Below are 19348 nucleotides of genomic sequence, written 5' to 3'. Positions count from 1 at the left end.
TGTACACGCACACACACACACACACACACACACACACACACACACACACACACACACACACACACACACACACACACACACACACACACAGGGTAAAGTTAGGCTTTTTTGTCTAACCCAAAGAGGTTTTTATGGTTTAAATAGATGAAATAAGTTTGATTGAGACTTGTTTTTGTTCCTTTTTAGGAGCTTGCGTGAGTGTAGTCTTGTGGAGGACATGTTTACTGCCGAGGTCGCTTTTGCTCTGAGAAACAACTGAAGTGCTCACTGACTACCTTATGTATACGCCAAGCGGATTGTTTAAAATAGATCACGTGAAGGAGGGGATTGGACATATATACAAGATAAAATATAATTACCCTATCAACTAAATATTTTGCTGAAAACTAAATAAATATCCTCGCGAGGAAATGAAACCTGCCTATGGCTTTGGAGGCTCAAAGAATTTAAGTGAAAAAAACAAAAAGCTGCTCATGAATTAGAGCAAACATCATAGAAATTATATTGAATATGTCGTAAAGGGACCGAGCTCTAACATAACAGAAATGGTTCTAGTTCAGGAGGTGACTTTTATGTATAAAAACCTGCATGTGGAACAATGGGAAACCTCCCCAACAGATTGTCCAAAACGTTTAAAATCAGGATAAAAGGTGAGACGATGACAGGCTGCCAGAATCACTATCCATCTCTATGTCACACAGCCAGAGGTTTATGTGAAAAGCAGCTGTTGTTTGTTGTTGGCAGGAAAGTTACTGTACATATCACGTGTGTGTGTGTGTGTGTGTGTGTGTGTGTGTGTGTGTGTGTGTGTGTGTGTGTGTGTGTGTGTGTGTGTGTGTGTGTGTGTGTGTGTGTGTGTGTGTGTGTGTGCGGGCACTCATCTGGTTATCTGTACATGCTTCTCTGTCCACCTCAGGATGGATCTGTCTTGGCTCACAATTATGCTACTCGGCAAAACAAAAGAAAGAGATCTAAAAAGATTCTCGGCTCTCTGGAAAAACTCCACTGCTGGAGTGTGTTGTCTTTGTGTCCGACCCATGCCTGAACCAGGGATGACTTCCTTCAACACTGGGCTTACAGCTAAACATAAGCTTACTGGAGAAACGGCATGCAACGCTAGGACGCAGCCCGAGCAGACTTAGTTTGTTTGCGGTGTTTATCGGTCAGTGACAGGGTGTGTTTATACGTAAGGTTCCAGTAGGCAGTCATGACCTCAATGCCTTGGCTCCACCCCCCTCACACACACACACACACACACACACACACACACACACACACACACACACACACACACACACGCACAGTAAGTGTAAAGTTGGTGGTACAAGATCCCCAAAGTATAATTTTGGGATTAGGTGATAAATGTTGCCGTCATCCGTCGAATAAATGGAAAGTGAAAAACAGGGAGAAATAAGGTGGTGTCAACTCTTCGTATTTCCCTGAAGGAGGTAATGATAAAATGGCTGGAGCATTGATGGTGAAGTAAATGGTAAATAGCTCTGAGGCAAACAGAAAAAGACCAATCTTCTGTCTGAAAGATAAGAGAGGCAGCAGGAGACTCAATCCCACTTTCAGAACAGCTGTCTAGTTTGGTATTAAACTCAGGTTTATAATCCAGGTTGCTTTTTGAACTTCACCCCAGTATATATGGAAATGAGGCCAATGGGGGCATCACATCCTTCCTGGTCATCCTTCATGTAGAAATAGTTGTGAAGTAGGTGTTGAACATGGGGGAGCCGAGGCCTGGCCAAACACCTGTCCCAGCCTGTGAAAGGTATCTGCTGGACCTCCAGAGGAGGGCTTTTAGCAGCTATACCGGGTTGTGGGCTGAAATAGTTAAAAGAAATGCACAATTATGATATATTCCAAAAAATGCATTATAGCAAGATGTCTTCTTTCCAAGCCAACAAACCAGAGTATCATAATGAAAACAGAAGCAGGGCACTAATGTATGTACTGTGTGTTTCGTGCAAACACAATCCCGGCCACCTACGAAGGAACAAGCATGTGCAAGAAGCCACATAAGTGCAGTAGAGGTGGAGTTTGTACCGTCTGCCAAGAGTCTGATGTTAATCTGACAGTTTATGGGATTCTAAAACGTCTGTAGCTTTTGCATCAAAAAAAGTTGAAGTTTAATGCACTAATAACCAGTTTTGAGGAGCTGTGGTATTGAGGAGGGGGCCTGTTTTCTTCCCAACCAAAACATGAATTTCACTAATTAGCACATCTTCTCCCACAGAGAAGGAGTAATGAAGATAAGCTTTGCCTGAAATGAAAACCACTAGACTCTTACACGGTAGAGGAATTGACATTGATTGATTGAGAAATTGATATTCCTGCTATTTAGGGAAGCATAGAAAGTATAATTAAACCTGTAGAAAATCCCACTGGGTGGTCTCTGGACTTTGACAATTTTACATATTTCAGTCTATACAGCACAGTCATTTGGTAAAAAATGATTTGTAATGGCTTAAATTGAGTACAATTAGTGAAGTTTTTCATACATATCATTTTTTACTTTACATGCATGTTGTGGGCCTTATACCTTGTGTTAATCCACAGTCATAAGATTAGGGGCCGTTATAATGGAAAGAAATCTGTCATTGCTAATATTTTGGGGAATTTTAATTGAGAAACCATTTACAATGCCGTTGAGGTTGTCTGTTGCATGTTCACAATCTGCAAACGCAATTCTGCAAATTTAGGTTCAAATAATTGGTGTCTCCTGTCAATTAAATAAAGCCAGCTGCAGATCCAGAGGGGCTCTAAACACTCAGGTTCACTTTGTGCTACTGAATTCATTGAATGTTTCTTTAACAATATGCACAGATATGCCACAGAATCAAATTACATGATACAGGGGCATTCCTGCATAAGAATACCATGCACAATGCACAGTGAATGTAAGAGAACAATTTTAACTTTGCCATGGACTCCACAGAAACAACTAAACCGTAGAGGGCAGAAAACAACAATAACAAAATCCACCTTAAAATCAACAGAGAGCAGCAATCTGTTAAAAAAGATAAAAGAAGCGGAAAAACAACAACAACAGGACTGAAAAAACTGAATTTAAATGACAGCAAAAAAAAAAAAAACGTTTGAACTGACGAGGTCAAAAAAAACTTAAAAGGCAGTGCGGTAATTGGCTGGTGTGTGCGAATGTGTACCGGAGGCTTTTTTAATATGGCTAATAAAGAGATCTAAACACACAGCCTAATAACCTTTCACACTTTATTTTTGTTTCCTTTCCATTCCCCCGCCCCACCCCACCCCTCTCCACACACACACACTAATGCACAAACAGAGACATTCTGCACATGTGCTGCTTTGTAGTACAATCTGTTAAAAACACTGTTTTTGCCAAGTTTATTGGTGAACTACTTAAATATAAAAATTTACACCAGGGACATTAATTATTATAATGTTGTTGTTTTTTGCATAGAAGTCAATCTTTTAGCAGCGAAGACTATAAAGTTTTATAGTGGCTTGAACAGCTGCAGTCCATAGAATACCTGCTATTTTCCCAGCGGCACACCATCTGCACGTAAACGGCCACATCCTTACAGTTTCCACTCTGGCTTTTACCTGCGATGGCTTTGGAGAAACTTGTCCTTTCTTGCAGAGGTAATTGCTGTTTGATATTGACTCTGCATCCGGGGAAACATTTTTGGTGGTTGGGACTTAAAGACATGAGAATGCTTGTACAGCAGGACTGGACTGGTGTATTTATAGCCTTGTGTCACTTTCCTGTAAATTTTGCTCTGAACGTATGATTAGGAGCTGCTTTAAAGGTGGGCAGGTCCAGTGAGCATTGTATTCTACATGGGGATGAATCCAGGGGGAACTCACGAACCCTGTCATTATGACTCACCTGGATTTCCATTCCTTCTCATATAAACAGATGTACCCGGCACTTAAGCAGAAAGGTGCTGACTTAAATCGACACTCTTAAGACGCTCACTCTAGAACCTGCTTTGAAAATGTTTTGAAAGTTTTTTTGCAGGCGTTGTGAAAGTCGTTGAGTTTTCTGTATTGAATATGGAGGCTCTTTTGTATGCTTTTTCTGCTGGAGATAAATATATCCAGCAAAGGAGCATTTGCCAGGGCTCAACTGATTCTCACCATTAGCGAAGCCACTTAGCACTGTGGGAATGTCATGCAAAGTTCAAGCCGAAATCAAGCAGTCAGTGGGAGTGTAACAGTCCCCTTAGGGATCTCTGCATCTCTTCTTATGCATACTCTTTTTTTTAATGTTCACTCATATGCAACAGTAAAGATATTTCCTTTGTTTGGCGTTGTACCTCCAGCACATAACACAATAAAGGGACCAGCACAATGACTATGTATAACATGCCCCTATTCTTGTGTTTTGTATTTTCAATTTCCAAAGAAGGAAACCACACGTTTGTTTTTTAAATCAATATTTGCATTGTGTTATCATTTCAAACAACCATCAAAAGATCAAATATTTACATTTCACTCAATTTGTAAATATAAAAAAGTTTAAAAAGATGTTGATAAAACAAAGCTGATAGTGTATTTTGAAAATACTTTAATAAAAGTCAATGAATACAAAATCTCATCTCATAAATCTGTTAATTTTTTTTAATTTTTTTTTTTTTACACATTAAATGATCATTTATTCAGCTTCCCTAATTTTACATAAGTGTAGGTATAAATCTGGATCATCTCCTCTTATACTCTTGTATCCTTCGATGTGTTTTGTAGTGTAGGAGGCTGCTGCTCCGCTGATGGAGCCCAAAAGCCAGCGGTTTACCTTTCAGCTAATGGGCCATAGCTCTTTGAAGATCACTGTTTGTCTGCTGCACAAACCTTATCTGATTACTGGACTAGTACAACAGGGCCTGAGTTCCTGGCTACCAACCTGAGGCTAGTAGATCTGATTACTCCTCCAGTTGGGGACCCAGTGCAGGCAGCCAAAACCATCTTTGTTTGGTTTCTCTTAGGGTAGAAATTCTGGCAGCTGCAAGCCTCTTGATGCGGCATTCATTGTCCTAGCCAAGCTCTCAGCACAGATTAAAGCATAAAAGTTTTCTGCCCTTTCCTTGCACTCAGGAGTAACATTATTTCAACCACACAGACGGTTCCTTTGAGAATCGCACACCCCAAGGTTTTGCTTAAAAGGCTTTTTACATTTCAGAACTTGTCTTTTCTTGCTACTACTGCCAAAGCAAACTGCATCAAATTATGAGTCATTACTTGGAAGAACAATTATATAGTGTAAAACTATAAACACTCTTTTTTTCTGATCAGTAATTGTGCCTGCCGGCACTGTTGACTGACGATTAATCTCTGTCTCTTTTTTTTTCCTGCTGTGGCATTTTGGTTTCCCTACATAACATAATCACCATGCCCGACGATGTAGATTCATTTTTATTCCGTGCATCTCAGATCTATATTCTTTAGTTTACCGCATGCTGTGAGATGAGAAACAGCTAAGTATAATTTTGTAGGTGCAGTGTTTCATTGTCATGGAAACCACAACTCTGCCCATAGCCATCGCCATTCATTTAATTTATTCATTATTTGGTCTCAGCTGCTTTCAAAGGCACAAGATTTTTCCTGCTCAGCTGTGGCTTATTCCTATTTTGATACAAACAATATATATTCAATCAATTAATTAGATTAGATTGGTTTCAGTTTTTGGTGGCTCAGCTTTAGATTTGTTGTAATCGACTGACCCACCTCAGTTTATATTCATGAAAAGGGTTCTATTGGTGTCACAGTAGCTCACTTTACCCCCCACCCACCTCCCCCAAGGACACATACACTAAGGTGCATCCCCTACAGCAGTCATTTCACATGCAGCATGACATGTTTGACATCATTGAGAGAAAACTGGCTCTTAATGGGTTAAACAGAAAACCATTGGATGATTTTGGCTGCAGTGGAATCTCAGCTCATAGAAATACTAATTGCAGTGAGGCAGGCCTGGGCTGGCATATCGATCTTTACATCCCCCAGACCTCCTGTCAGGCCTCCTGTCTGCCTCTCAAACCCATCACTATCAAAGTCAGCTCCACCACCAGCCTCATCAAGACCAAAACTAGGAAACTCAGTTTTGCCTCCAGGTTTCTTTTTGTCTTTTAATACTTGTTGCGGCTCCAGAAATACCCCTAAAACATGCCAGGAAGTTACAAAGTACAAATAAAGGTCGACAATTATAGTGTTTACTACCTGCTGCTGATTCAATAGAAATGTTCTCTCAATTCTCCTATAATCAGAGATAATCTTATCGAGCATGCTAGCATTAAAGATTCAACGCAGCAATTACATCAGGAAATATCCTGCTGTGAAACAGATGAAAGATTATTATGGACTACATCCTCCTGTGCGCATCTCTTCATCTATTTCACTCCTTCCTCTCTTGTTGTTCCTAGATCCTGTCTTCTACTTTGGCAACACAGACTACCATGTGGATGAGAGCGACGGCGTCGTGGAGGTGCAGGTGTGGAGGACAGGGACTGATCTTTCCAAAGGAGGAAGCGTCACGGTGCGCTCCAGAAAGACAGATCCCATCTCAGCTCAGGGTACGTGTCCCAGATAGGTGCCTTTTCCGACAGATTTAGCTAGTTTGTGCTTAGATAAATGTAAACCACAGGAAACAATAGACTTAAGTCGTCACCCTGTCAGTCTTTGTTTTTCCAAGCTCAACAGTGCAAGGAGATTTTAACTCTGGATATGTTGAGTGGATCACCTGGGGAATGTAAACATTGCTGTAGGTTGAGGGGGGAGAGTCCACTGGTGGACACTTGTCTTCAGGCACTGGATCTACACATTGTTTATGAAGATAATAGTAGTGTGAGTGAGGACGGAGCTTCAGGAATACATTCTGATTGTTCTGCAATTTAGCAAGCGCTTTGGACTTTAAGACCGGTTGCTATCTCCTCAAGTCTTTCCCACAGCTGTTATTATCTCTCGCCTCCAGGCGGTTTTTACCCCCTTCACACAGCGTCTGAACATCTGTGCTCCTGCCTGCGTTTTATGTGCAAAAATAACTAGCATCTAATCATATGCATGCAACATGGTAAAAATGCAAGCCCACACTTAACACACATAACTGGGTCAGAAGTACATAAAGAAAGCCTGTGGGCCAAGGCTGAGCCCGCAATACCTGGACTCTTCAAAGAATGGCAAATGAATAACCTGTCAGCGCTCGGGGACATGTCCAGTTTCTTGCAGCGCTGCTTTAATCACGCAAATTTCAGCTGTTCACGGCTATTGACCGTGAGATAGAAACAGTCATTTTGTCAGCATGTAGGCCGTATCCTTTCATCTCGCTTCGTGCCTCATTTTCACAAATGAATTATGAAGTGACATGGGATCTGCTGTCAAAATAAGACCAAGTACCGTAGTCCATTTGTGCCATATCCACCATAAACACTGAACTCTTTGAAACATGTCTGACTTATATTGTTGTGTGGTGGGGGCAGCTGGGGCGGATTACGTGGGGATCAGCCGGAATCTGGACTTTGCTCCGGGGGTCACCATGCAGACGTTTCGTGTGATCATCCTGGATGATCTGGGTCAGCCGGTGCTGGAAGGGCCAGAGAGGTTCGAGCTGGTGCTACGGATGCCCATGAGTGGGATCCTCGGGGAGCCCGGCAAGACTGTCATCCTCATCAATGACTCCGTTTCCGACTGTGAGCAGAAATCTTGGTTATAATATAAATGTATTCAAATGATTAGTGATTCATGATTGTGTTATGCTACATTTCTGACTATAATGGATTTAATTATGTCTCTCTAGTGCCAAAGGTGCAGTTCCGCGATGCTGTGTACGTGGGCAATGAGAACTCCGGGCAGATCTCAGCCACTGTGTACCGTAGCGGTGATATCAGCTACAAGTCCACAGTACGCTGTTACAGCAGGCAGGGAACAGCCCAGGTCATGATGGATTTTAATGAGAGGCCCAACACAGATGCTTCCATCATCACCTTCTTACCAGGTGGTGTAATAAGACCGAGCACACCTGCCTTTGCATAATAATTTACACACATGTGCTCACTCAGTATCAGATTTACATATTGCTTTTTTTCTTACAGGAGAGGTTGAAAAACCTTGTTTACTGGTGCTAGTTGATGACACGGAACATGAGGAAGAGGAAGAGCTTCGTCTTGTGCTGGGAAGCCCCAAGAGCGAATCTCCATTTGGAGCTTCTATTGGAGGGCAGAATGAAACGCTCATCAAGATAAAAGATGACGCAGACAGTAAGAATGCTTTGTTCTCTTGTTATGTGTTGTCTTTCAAAGCCTCCATGTACATAATTTACAAATGACAAAACCACCTTTCAAGTTGGATTATATCTACCATAGTGTGTTTTATATTACCACTGGGGCAACAGACTGTGAAAGTTGTACCCACGACGACAGTAAAATGTGGTATCCTGTAATGCTGCAGTTTGCTAGCAGATTTAAAACAATGCAATATGCTTTCTCAGAGGCGATTATCAGTTTTGGAGAGACCAAATTCAGTGTGAACGAGCCGAAGGAAAGGGGCCAAGTGTCTGTGGTGAAGATCCCAGTGCTGCGCGTTGGAGACACCTCCAAGGTCTCTGTTGTCAGAATTCACACCAAAGATGGATCCGCCACCTCAGGGGAGGACTACCATCCCATATCTGAGGGTAAATAACACTGCCAGACACCTTTTGTCAGGGCCAGTAAAGAGTGAGCATTTTTGTCAAATATTTGTCAAATGTCTCTGCTTTTTCCCGACAGAAATTGTGTTCAAACACGGGGACAAAGAGCACTATGTGGAGGTGGAGATTTTATATGACGGTGTCAGAGAAATGAGGGAGGCATTCACTGTGCACCTAAAGCCTGATGAGAACATGGTGGCGGAGACGAAGGTGAGGGTTAAGCCAGATTAGTATAACATTTAATGTGTCTATTATCACATTACGAGCAGCAATTTGTTTGTCTTTAGCATCCCCTTCATTACTCTTCTTTGTCAATCAATAGATGAGTAAAGCCATAATTTATATTGAGGAGACCAACAGCATGGCGGACGTCACGTTCCCCTCAGTGCCCAGAGTGGTTTCTCTGTTACAATACGATGACATCGACAGGACCAGTGACGCTCTGCCTGTGGCCGGATACCCTGTCATTTGTGTTTCTGTAGGTCCCAACAAGTACTTGTTCACATACTTTTTAAATCAATTACTCTGCTATTGATTAACAAAGCTTTTTGCCACACAAGTTTTCAACGGGTAAATTTGTTAATGAGGTAGTATTCAGCACATTTGCACACTTTGCTTTATTTTCAGCTCTCTTGAGGAGCCCTCTGTTGTACACTGAAATATCTTTGGCTTTTTGAGTGCATTTTACTCACATGCATACTTTCTTTTCCCTTTTCCAGGCCTGTAACGCCAAGTACCCAGACTATGACAAAACAGGCTCCATCTGTGTAAGCGAGAACATCAACAACACCCTGACTCGTTATCGTTGGCTCGTCAGTGCCCCCACCGGCCCCGACGGCGTCACCAGCCCGATGAGGGAAGTTGACTTCGATACCTTCTTCACCTCCTCCAAACTCATAACCTTGGACTCAGTCTATTTCCAGGCTGGCTCCAGAGTCCAGTGTGCGGCGAGGGCTGTGAACTCCAACGGGGATGAAGGTCTAGAACTAAGTAGCCCCATTGTGTCTATCAGCATAGACGAGGGTGAGTTCAGCTCATTCCCTAACTTCAAATTTTTAGTTCCTCTCATGGAAGTGGTTCAGCACAATAACCAGCTGCTGGCTGCATTTAGTCTCCCACAACAGTGTTTTTCTTTTTACTCTGACAGAAAACTAAGAAATATAAACTGAAACCATTTCATGCTTCTTTCTGTATGTTGTGGTTGCAGGAATGTGCCAGCCTCGTGTTGCAGGCACAGTGGGGGCCGAGCCCTTCTCGGCCAAGCTGCGGTACAGTGGGGCAGAAGATACGGACCATCCCAACCTCATCAAACTAATTGTCACCATGCCTCACATTGATGGTAAAAATAGCAGATTTTATGTTAGTTTATCACTAACAGGCCTCTGGTGGGTTTAAAACCCCTCTCAAGCTAAGAGGCACTTAAAAATGTTGGTTCCATACATCCCTTATCAACCTAATTGTTTCAGTATGAAGGTACTTCAGTTAGTTAATCCTTAATTTCTGATCTAACACTCCTGTGTCTCCTCTCTCTGCAGGTATGTTGCCTGTCGTGTCCACCCGGCCCCTGTCTAACTTTGAGCTGACGCTGAGCCCTGATGGTACCCGTGTTGGTAACCATCGCTGCTCCAATTTGTTGGACTACGCTGAGGTCAAGACTCGCTACGGCTTCCTTACTGAAGACACCAAAAACCCAGAAGTGATCGGCGAGACTGCACCTTACCAATACAGTACTTCCCTCAGGGGATCCAGCGCTCTACGCTTCTACAGAAATCTCAATGTGGAGGCGTGTTTATGGGAATTCACCAGCTACTATGACATGTCTGAGCTTCTCAGTGACTGCGGAGGCACCATCGGGACTGATGGACAAGTAAGCAGCCCTACCTTTGAGCTTTCGCTCACCTTTGACCCCTTTTTTTCATTTCTAAACATGAACTGCAACGAGTCAGTTCAATAAAGCTTTGGCCTCCCTTGAGGATAGGAATATGGACTCAGCAGTTACTGGTCTGTCCTATAACAAGTCTAGCCCATTTTCAAACCTAATTAATAATTTACAGTCATATTAAAACCTTCCTTGCCTACGAGGTTTTTCTTGAATGATCCTGAAGTAAATACTAGCATGCAAAGAAGTAATTAATGATTGTCTGGAGTCTCATATTAAACTCTGTAGTAATGTCTAACCCAACACCTTGCTTCCTTCAGCTCCCTCTAGGACCGGTTACTTGTCTTGCACGACCAGTTATTTGTCTTGTCAAAGCGGCAAGTCAATAACCAGCAGCTTAATAAAATTGGTCTTTCTTGCCCTGTGCAAGTGTGCTCCTTGCAGCAGCAGATGTTATATGTGGAGATAGAGGAAGGGGATGTTAGATTCCTCTCTGTCCCCCTGATGCACATGCCTTACAGCCTCTAACATTTTAATTTACCTTGCAAACTTGCTCTAAGCTGACTTTCTGTTAATTAAGGTGAAGTGTTGATGAAGAAGACCTGGAAGAGTGCAGAGGGCACATCATGGCGAAAACCTTCACTACCACCCCCTACTTCGGATTATTAATTCAGGCCCTAAAGCTCTGACAAAAACAGTTTAGCTCCTTATGTATGCAAGAGTGTATATTGGTTTGCTATTATAATGGGAGTTCCTCATTTTACATAGCTCCAGGTTTATTCAATAACAAAGGCATCACCTAGGTGATAACAGCCTCTGTCAACAAGGAGAACTGTGTTGCCTGTAGCTACATGATGTAAATGTGAATGCAGCAGTCATAAACCTGTCTTGACAAGTAAGCAGCATGATGTCAGTAAAATAAACTTCACCTCCTGTCACTTGTAGTACCTCGAGGTCAGAAACCAATAAACACAACACGGACCCACACAATACTCAATAAATGGTGGGCACGTCGACTGCCTCTTCACTGATTAGTGACCACATTCATTGGAGGTAATAATTTATAGAAGAGAAAACGAATTAGGTACAAATAATATGAATGCTGTCTTTCCATTGTGGGAGAGAATGATATGAATTTAGCTCTTGTATGTTTATTGAACAGAACAAAAGAGGTTTATAGACGAACAGAGTGAGGCCTCGCAGGTTCAGTTTCAGGATCTGTTTTTCAATGGAAAAAGGAACAGCCTTTGTTTGGGGGGTGCCCTGTGACCCAAGTGCTGCTCTAAGTGGGCAGGCAGGACCGGAGACATCTCTGTGAAGGCTGGGGCCAGTGTCATGTCACAGTGCAGGGCTTAGTGTCCAGCTTAACAGGACGGCAGGAATCTATTAAGGCCCAGCATGTTGTGTCAGAGGGCCACTCTGCAAATCATTTGCCTGAGCTCTCAACGCCCAGAGGCGCAGGCACGTCTCCACACGAACACAAAGCCAGTGCAGGCAGGTACCTCTCACAGGTCAGAGGAAAGTGCAGATACCAGGGAGCGCTGTCTCCCAGGACTCTCACCACTTAGATCATTCTTTGCCTATTTTACAAAAGCTCTTTGACGAAACAGAGAATGTTGGGGTGAAGTGCATTCATGTAGTGTATATTTTTCTTAAAGTATTTGATATTCCACTTGATGCGAAGTAAAATCAACCACACATCATGGTTAGTTCATAGTTAATTTGCAGTGAAATTACTAAGAAATGCAGAATTTGATCTGTAATGGAATACATTAAACCTTACAGCCATATATAAGCAATGGACATGAGTCTGCTTAAAGTAAACTTTATAAGCATGATTTCCCAGTAAAGTGTGCTTCATGTTCTCTAATGTATGTGTTTGGAAGTCCAATAAAACAATGGACTGCATTGAACATATATTAGCCATGATGGCAGAATATTGTTGTGTATTTTGTTTGTTAGATATAATATGTGTACTGCAGGATGTCATCATGTTTACATACTAATGTCTCAGTAACAAGACTATCTTATAGGTTGATCTGAGAAGTTTGAATTCCATTTTGCACTGACATGTCATTGTTTTGTTTTAACCGCAGGTGCTGAACCTGGTCCAGTCTTACGTGACCCTTCGAGTCCCGTTACATGTGTCATATGTCTTCCACTCACCTGTGGGAGCAGGGGGATGGCAGCACTTTGATTTACAGTCGGAGATGAGGCTCACATTTGTGTACGACACTGCCATCTTATGGCGGGACGGCATCGGTAGCCCACCGGAGGCTGAACTACAAGGCAAGATTTGAGCAGTAATTTGCAATATACAGTTTTATTTTTGAATGTGTGTCGGGTTCACCAAATGAGGGAATGTAAATCAATGAAGTAGCCCAATTTAAACAATCTTTCACCTTCCTTGCAGGTGCCCTTTATCCAACCAGCATGAGAATAAATGGGCAGGGACAACTAGTAGTTAACTTCAGAACAGAGGCTCGATTCAGAGGCCTGTTTGTGTTCGCACATCCAGGTACAGTACGTCATATGGAAGACATGTCATATGAATTTGATGTGATATGTAATACTGCATTAAACCATGTCATAATGTTTTGTATAGAAATTGAAATGTTCAGGTTTCTTTGTTTAGTGAAAGTGAACACAGTTTGTAACTTTGTGGCTTTCATCTGTGATTTATTATGAGTTAGTTTTCTGTTTGTTTTTTAACTATAATATCAGAGCATGATGATTATTCAGGTGCAAATAATTGAATTGATGTGTTTTTTTTTCCCATCAGCTTCACCAATCACCTCCATGGTTATGTGTGCCGACCACCCTGGTTTAACCTTTAACCTCAGTCTTGTGAGGAATGAGCCAACCTACAACCAGCCCATCCAACAGTGGACGTTCATCTCTGATTTTGCTGTGAGAACGCAGTTTGTTTTCCAGAGACCAGTTTAATTTTATTTTTTTAAATTTATTTATTTATTTTTTACACATCTAATTATTTCGGACCATGTTTTCCACTCTCAGGTGCGTGACTACTCTGGCATGTACACAGTGAAGCTGATCCCGTGCACATCCCCTCCCAGCCTGGAGTACACCATCCCTGCTGTCTGCAATCCCAGAGAGCCTCTCACCTTCGATCTGGATATTCGCTTTCAGCAGGTAATTTCAACGCGTATAGAAAATTGCACTTCTGGCAGTTTTGTCAGATCTATTTCATAATGACACTCATTGGTGTTTGGCGGTGACTCTGCTCGAGTGATGCATCAAATCCATCTGAGCAAGCATGACAGAGACAGTCCTGGAGATCACAAACCAGCCGGAAGAGCCTGAGATTCACAACATTTGAATAAATGAACACAGAGAACAACGTTGAATGATGCATAAGGAGGTTGAGGGAGATGAGTTGCAAATCTGAAGTAGTGTAATGTGAGAGCGATGCAGGACAACTGCAAAGCTCCATTATTTTTTTTACCAACATGTCAATTAAGTTGATACAAGTTATATTTGGAGTAAAAACTACTTATTTAATAATGATCACCGAATTATTCATTCACTGCTTCACTCATTGCTTCCTGCAAGTCGTGCCTCTTGGCTCCTGTTCCCTCAATTCTTTTATATCTCTATCATCAGAGAAAACGGCATCCATGTTCCCTCCATCTGATCAAATACTTATGAAGAAACAAATCTATAATCATCGTTCTCATTTTAGTCCATTTAGCTGCACCTAGAGTGTGTTTAGCCTCTGGTTCTAGTGCCAACATCCAATCACCTAAAAGTCAAAGCACCATCGTGGATAAAAGTAAAGATGATCAAATTCATGAATGAAAAAAAAAATGAATCGAAACCCAAAGAGATGTCTCGAAATGTTATATTTTGTCTAGCACTTAAAACCCCAACCACTAACGAACCACTAACGATTATATAAAATAAAGAGCAAGCAAATTCTCACATTTTCTGGTTCGAACTTCAGCACAGAGTTCCTCTGATTGTCTACAGTATAATTGGTTTGAGAATTGGAACTATTTACAAATGCAAGATAGTATACTATACTGATATCTTTTATTGGCTTCGTCTCTAAATGTGCTTGTTCTGTCTCCTGTGTGTTTCCAGGTTAGCGACCCAGTGGCTGCTGAGTTCAGTCTAAACACACAGATGATCTTACTCTCCAAACGTACGCTCTGGCTGTCGGACGGCTCCATGGGCTTCGGACAGGAGAGTGACATTGCCTTCTCCCAGGGTAAGATAGTCACATAGTCATAAAGCGACCACCCTTTGAAAAATATTTTTTTTTAAAAAGGCTCCAATATTTGTTGAAATTGAATAGAGAGCTGTTTTTTTTGGGTTTTTTTTTTCATTTCTCATCTCTTTGAATTTCTCTCCATTCTACAGATCAAAAAGAAATCCCAATATGACAAATATTTACATTCATTTGTTCTCATTTATTTCCTGACTCAATAACATAAAAGGAAACCAAAATGAAGCTTTCATTTTGACTACTTTCACGTCTTTTTTCCTAAACAAGCTGATATTGATGTGAGAGCCTGAATTGTATTTTGTTCAACAAGCTCTTGAAAGTTTTTGGAACATTCTTTGAAGCTGATGTCCAAGTGAGTGTAGAAAGCTGTTGTTGTTACCCAGACTAAGAGTTTTTGTTCTGAATACTGTCGCTGAGCAAAATATAATTTTTCAGAGAACTCAATCAGCGGGCATAATAAAAAAAATAGATATATTAGAAGCCTTTAATTAAACCATTGAGTTTGTGTTTTGCAGTAATTAAAAACTGGATATCTCTTTCCTCAGGGGATACGGTATACGGCAGAGTGATGGTGGATCCAGTGCAGAACCTGGGAAACTCTTTTATTTGTAACATAGAGAAAGTGTTCCTGTGTACTGGAGCTGATGGATATGTCCCTAAATACAACCCCAGCAACTTTGAGTTTGGCTGTCTGGCTGATGCTCCATCACTGCTCTACAGATTCAAGATCATCGTAAGGAACAACAATGATAATGACAATGATATCTCGTATTATGTCTCATGTACTTTGTGTATATTCAAACCTCAGCATTCTTTCACTCCAGGATAAGGCCCAGCCAGAGACGCAGGCTCGGTCATTTGGCGATGTGGCTTTCAACGCCTTCCTGGCTGTGGATGACTCCGGTGCTTTAGCTCTGGTGAGACAGCCTGGGGCAGATGGTTTCAGGATGGATTCCACAGCTCTCTTCCAGGTCAGTATAAAGGTCAAGTACAATAAACAGATTCAGTGCACACCCTCAAATATTTCACATTCTCACATTTCACCAGTCCATTATAAATTCCAGAGATTATTTTGTACTGGGATTTGTCTGGCCACTTAACTTTAATGGAACCGGTGAGAATATGTCATCCTGCTGTACACGCAGATGAAACTACTGTGCTTTATACAAGTCACAGGAAGTGTCCATAAATGTGTCTTTTCCCCTCCGACACTTTACTTTTTCTCTTAACAAGTTAATGGAAAAAACAATTCACCTCGCAGACACTTTCTGTGTCCTCGTGGGAACTTCGTTTTGAGTGAACAACCTTGTCACCAAGTGGGCTGGCCTTTATATTGCCTTTGGCAACGCAATCATATGTATGACTCCCACTCTGTGCCATTAATTGATCCAGACTGCTTCTTCTGGACAGTAGGTGGTACATGACCTGTTAGGAGGAAAAAGTCAACATTAGTAGATTTACAGGCTGGAAAGGTATGTTCCAATAGTTAAAAGCTTTTATGATGTTATACTCAATTGTAGAGTGAGGGGACATACTGTATGTTTGAGGTGAGGTTGTGTGGTTTATGTTTGACCATGTAAACACTAATACATAAAGAACACCATAACAAATGTTGAAAGGAGTCCACAAGGGGGCGTTACAAGGACAGTAGCTGTATTTTTGTTAAATGCTTTTCATGGTGGATTTCTTTTATTTTCTACTCAACTCCTAGGGATCAACAAAATGATGAAAATGACGTAAAGATATACAAATATACTTTTAAATAGTATTTGTTGCTTTTTCCAGGTGGCCGCAGGGAGAGAGTGGTACATACACACCATCTATACTGTCCGTTCTCGGGACAATGCCAACCGCGGCATAGGGAAGAGAAGCCTGGAATACCATGTGATGACTCAGCACACAAGTACGCTCCCAAAGAGTCACCATCGCCCCAGAAGATCAGCCAACGATGTGCCAGACATAGCAGAGGAGATCGGCGTGAGTAACAACCGTGGCACCAACATCCTGCACATCGCGCTGGACCGCGGCAGCCAACGGAGGACCAGCCCCGAGAGGGAGATCTTCACCAAAGGGAACATCCCCCGTGAGCTCAACCAGAGAGAGGGTGATGACAGACTGGTGTTGTTCATTGGTATTTTCGTTGGGCTGCTCCTCACGGTGCTCCTCATCATTTTGGTGTTGTTACTGGTACGGTCCAAGCAAGAAAAGAAGGAAGTACCCAGGAACTCCAGCAGCGCAGAGCCTATGATGACTCGAGGCCTCAGTAACAGTGACAGCTCAGAAGTCTAACCCGCAGACAGATGATTGAGAGATCTAGTTGATATTTTTATTTTGCAAGTGCCTCACGTTTAGATATAAATTGAAGATTGTGTGTGAAGCAACACAAACTACAAGAGCTTTGGTTCTGTTCAGAAATCTACTTGAAATACTGCATCACTTTCACAGCTAGGGAGCGGTCCGGACGCTCACATGGACATGGACAGTGTTAGGAGCTGTTTCAAGTTGTCAGCACTCACTTCATGATTGGCTTGTGATGCTACTTGATCCAAAAACAAATGTATTATTACATTTCCAAAGGTGCTACAGATGATGCCTCTTGACTTGATGGGCATTTGGTGTTTTGCTGAGTACAAGAAGCAGGATATTTTGCATACTGTTGTTGTTGTTGTTGTTGTTGTTGTTGTGTTTGATTTGCTGCACCAAGACACAGTTTTGCTTATTCTGGGATAATCTGTCTGTTCTTATAGAGAATGATTTGTCCTTAGATTCAGTGTGTGCCTAAGAAGTCACAGGATTTTGAGGTTTTATGGTGTAAAATGTTTGTCCTGTGTGATCAGCAAAGTAACCATTCAAATGAAAAATCACATGGGTGAATATTGTTTTCTTGTGCTCACGTTTTTTGCATGCATTTAAGTTTTGTATTTTAAGATTAAAAAAAAGTCTAAATGCTGTTTTGAATTGTGACAAATGTGTCTGATCTACTGTATTTCCACCCGTTTGTATTTTATAGTATATCCCATGAAAAACAATATTCATCAGTAGCTGACTTTTGTTAAATTTTCCCTGTTATTTAGTTGTTGAAACACTGTAAGAACGTATGATTGACACATGGCACTAAATCAAGTAAGAGAAGTGAAACTTTTCTGTAAAAATAGTCTCCAGTATTGCAGTGACTTTTAAGACAGCTGGTCTGCAATGTAGTGTGGTAAAGTAATGGGTAAAAGAAACTGCTTTCACTCTTGGCACAACTGGTCTGCTTAATTTCTAAATGTTGACTCCTGATAGCAGTGACTCAACATCCCCCTCACAACAAGGTTATGTGTTCATTATGCTGTTTCGGATTTCACTTAAAGGGAACAAAATGTTTTGCCCTTAATCGACGTCTTTATTGTCAGAAATTCTCCCCTAGATTAATTAGTTTTAAATATATTTATTTATTTTTCAATGCATTATCATTTTGGCACAAATCATATACCATTCTCTTCTACCTTTTGAATTTTGAGCTGAACCTTTATTTCTCAAACTGTATTCCATGTTTGTTATTGTGACATGAATATACTGTATTTATAAACAGTTTATGTGCACCGTGCTTGCATTAAAACATGGTGCACACAAAGCATTCTATAGGCTTTTTGTTTATCAGTGTTTTTATTGTTTTTTTCTCAGATCCAGGCACCGGATTGCCATAAAATCTGATTACCTCGTACTGCTGTATATCCTATCATAAACATTAGCTTCATAATCACCACTTTATAAACGTCAGGTTTATTTGCAATTTTACTTTGAAATTGAAAACAATTCTATGCAACCTGTGATATAACACCTTCATAAAATGTTTTCCCCCAAGTATGTTTTTTTAGTGCACAACTTGCTTGCTAATCTAGATTTGTCACTGTATCAATGTACTGTGTTTCTTTTAGTACACTCTAATGCTTCGAGTGCATTCTGAGCTTTTTATGCACATGTATATATGTATATACATATATACATGTATGTATATACATATGTATTACATATAAATATATAATTTGGATGTTTTGGGAATGGTCATTGTTAAAAATGCATACTGTATGTGCTGTAAGTATTTGTAACATAGACCAGAAGCACAAAATGGTCTGCAAATAAATAATTTTTCAAGAAAACTGTAGTAAATTAATTGGCTTTACGGGATGCAGAATTTTTTAGAAGAGCAGTGCGAAGCCATAAATACTGTTATACTTAACTACTACAGGTTACTACTTAAGCGATATTACAGGAGAGGGTGTACCTGACCGCATACCAACTCCTGTAATATTGCAATTATACAAGTTACCAACTAAATAAAATGTGTTATCAAAATGTATTCATATTGGGGAGCAAGTTGCTCTCAAAATATTAAAACTTTTTTGTTGGTGCAATTTTCTAGTTACGAGCATGGTGTGCTGTCATGCTGTCAAGTTGACCAATCAGATTCCTGGGTCGGAACTACTTGTATGATTTAATATAAGCCTATCTAAAAACATATCCAATTCCCTTCGGCGCAATTTAAGCAAAACAGACAGTCACAAACATACACAAC

General features: G+C 41.1%; 1 protein-coding gene across 1 annotated transcript in view; it reads left to right on the top strand.

Moving 5' to 3' along the window:
• Positions 1–18926, top strand: part of frem2b (FRAS1 related extracellular matrix 2b) — a 51296-nt gene extending 32370 nt beyond the window's left edge. Inside the window, exons 7-24 of the mRNA XM_069161345.1 lie at positions 6405–6554; positions 7458–7667; positions 7775–7972; positions 8070–8234; positions 8465–8647; positions 8742–8872; positions 8985–9140; positions 9382–9685; positions 9870–10001; positions 10198–10529; positions 12638–12830; positions 12955–13059; positions 13324–13451; positions 13560–13694; positions 14646–14772; positions 15336–15523; positions 15615–15761; positions 16576–18926. Of these exons, the coding sequence (XP_069017446.1) occupies positions 6405–6554; positions 7458–7667; positions 7775–7972; positions 8070–8234; positions 8465–8647; positions 8742–8872; positions 8985–9140; positions 9382–9685; positions 9870–10001; positions 10198–10529; positions 12638–12830; positions 12955–13059; positions 13324–13451; positions 13560–13694; positions 14646–14772; positions 15336–15523; positions 15615–15761; positions 16576–17079 (3488 nt within the window). The 3' untranslated portion in view covers positions 17080–18926. The remainder of the gene's footprint in view (positions 1–6404; positions 6555–7457; positions 7668–7774; positions 7973–8069; positions 8235–8464; positions 8648–8741; positions 8873–8984; positions 9141–9381; positions 9686–9869; positions 10002–10197; positions 10530–12637; positions 12831–12954; positions 13060–13323; positions 13452–13559; positions 13695–14645; positions 14773–15335; positions 15524–15614; positions 15762–16575) is intronic.
• The last annotated feature ends 422 nt before the right edge of the window (positions 18927–19348 follow it).

Source organism: Embiotoca jacksoni, unplaced genomic scaffold (assembly GCF_022577435.1).
Source record: "Embiotoca jacksoni isolate LCO1_2020_lvr unplaced genomic scaffold, fEmbJac1.0.p SCAF_28, whole genome shotgun sequence".
In the NCBI taxonomy this organism is placed as follows: Eukaryota; Metazoa; Chordata; class Actinopteri; family Embiotocidae; genus Embiotoca; species Embiotoca jacksoni.
The sequence above is the reverse complement of the archived record's forward strand: the minus strand, read 5'-3'. Positions and strand labels throughout refer to the sequence as shown.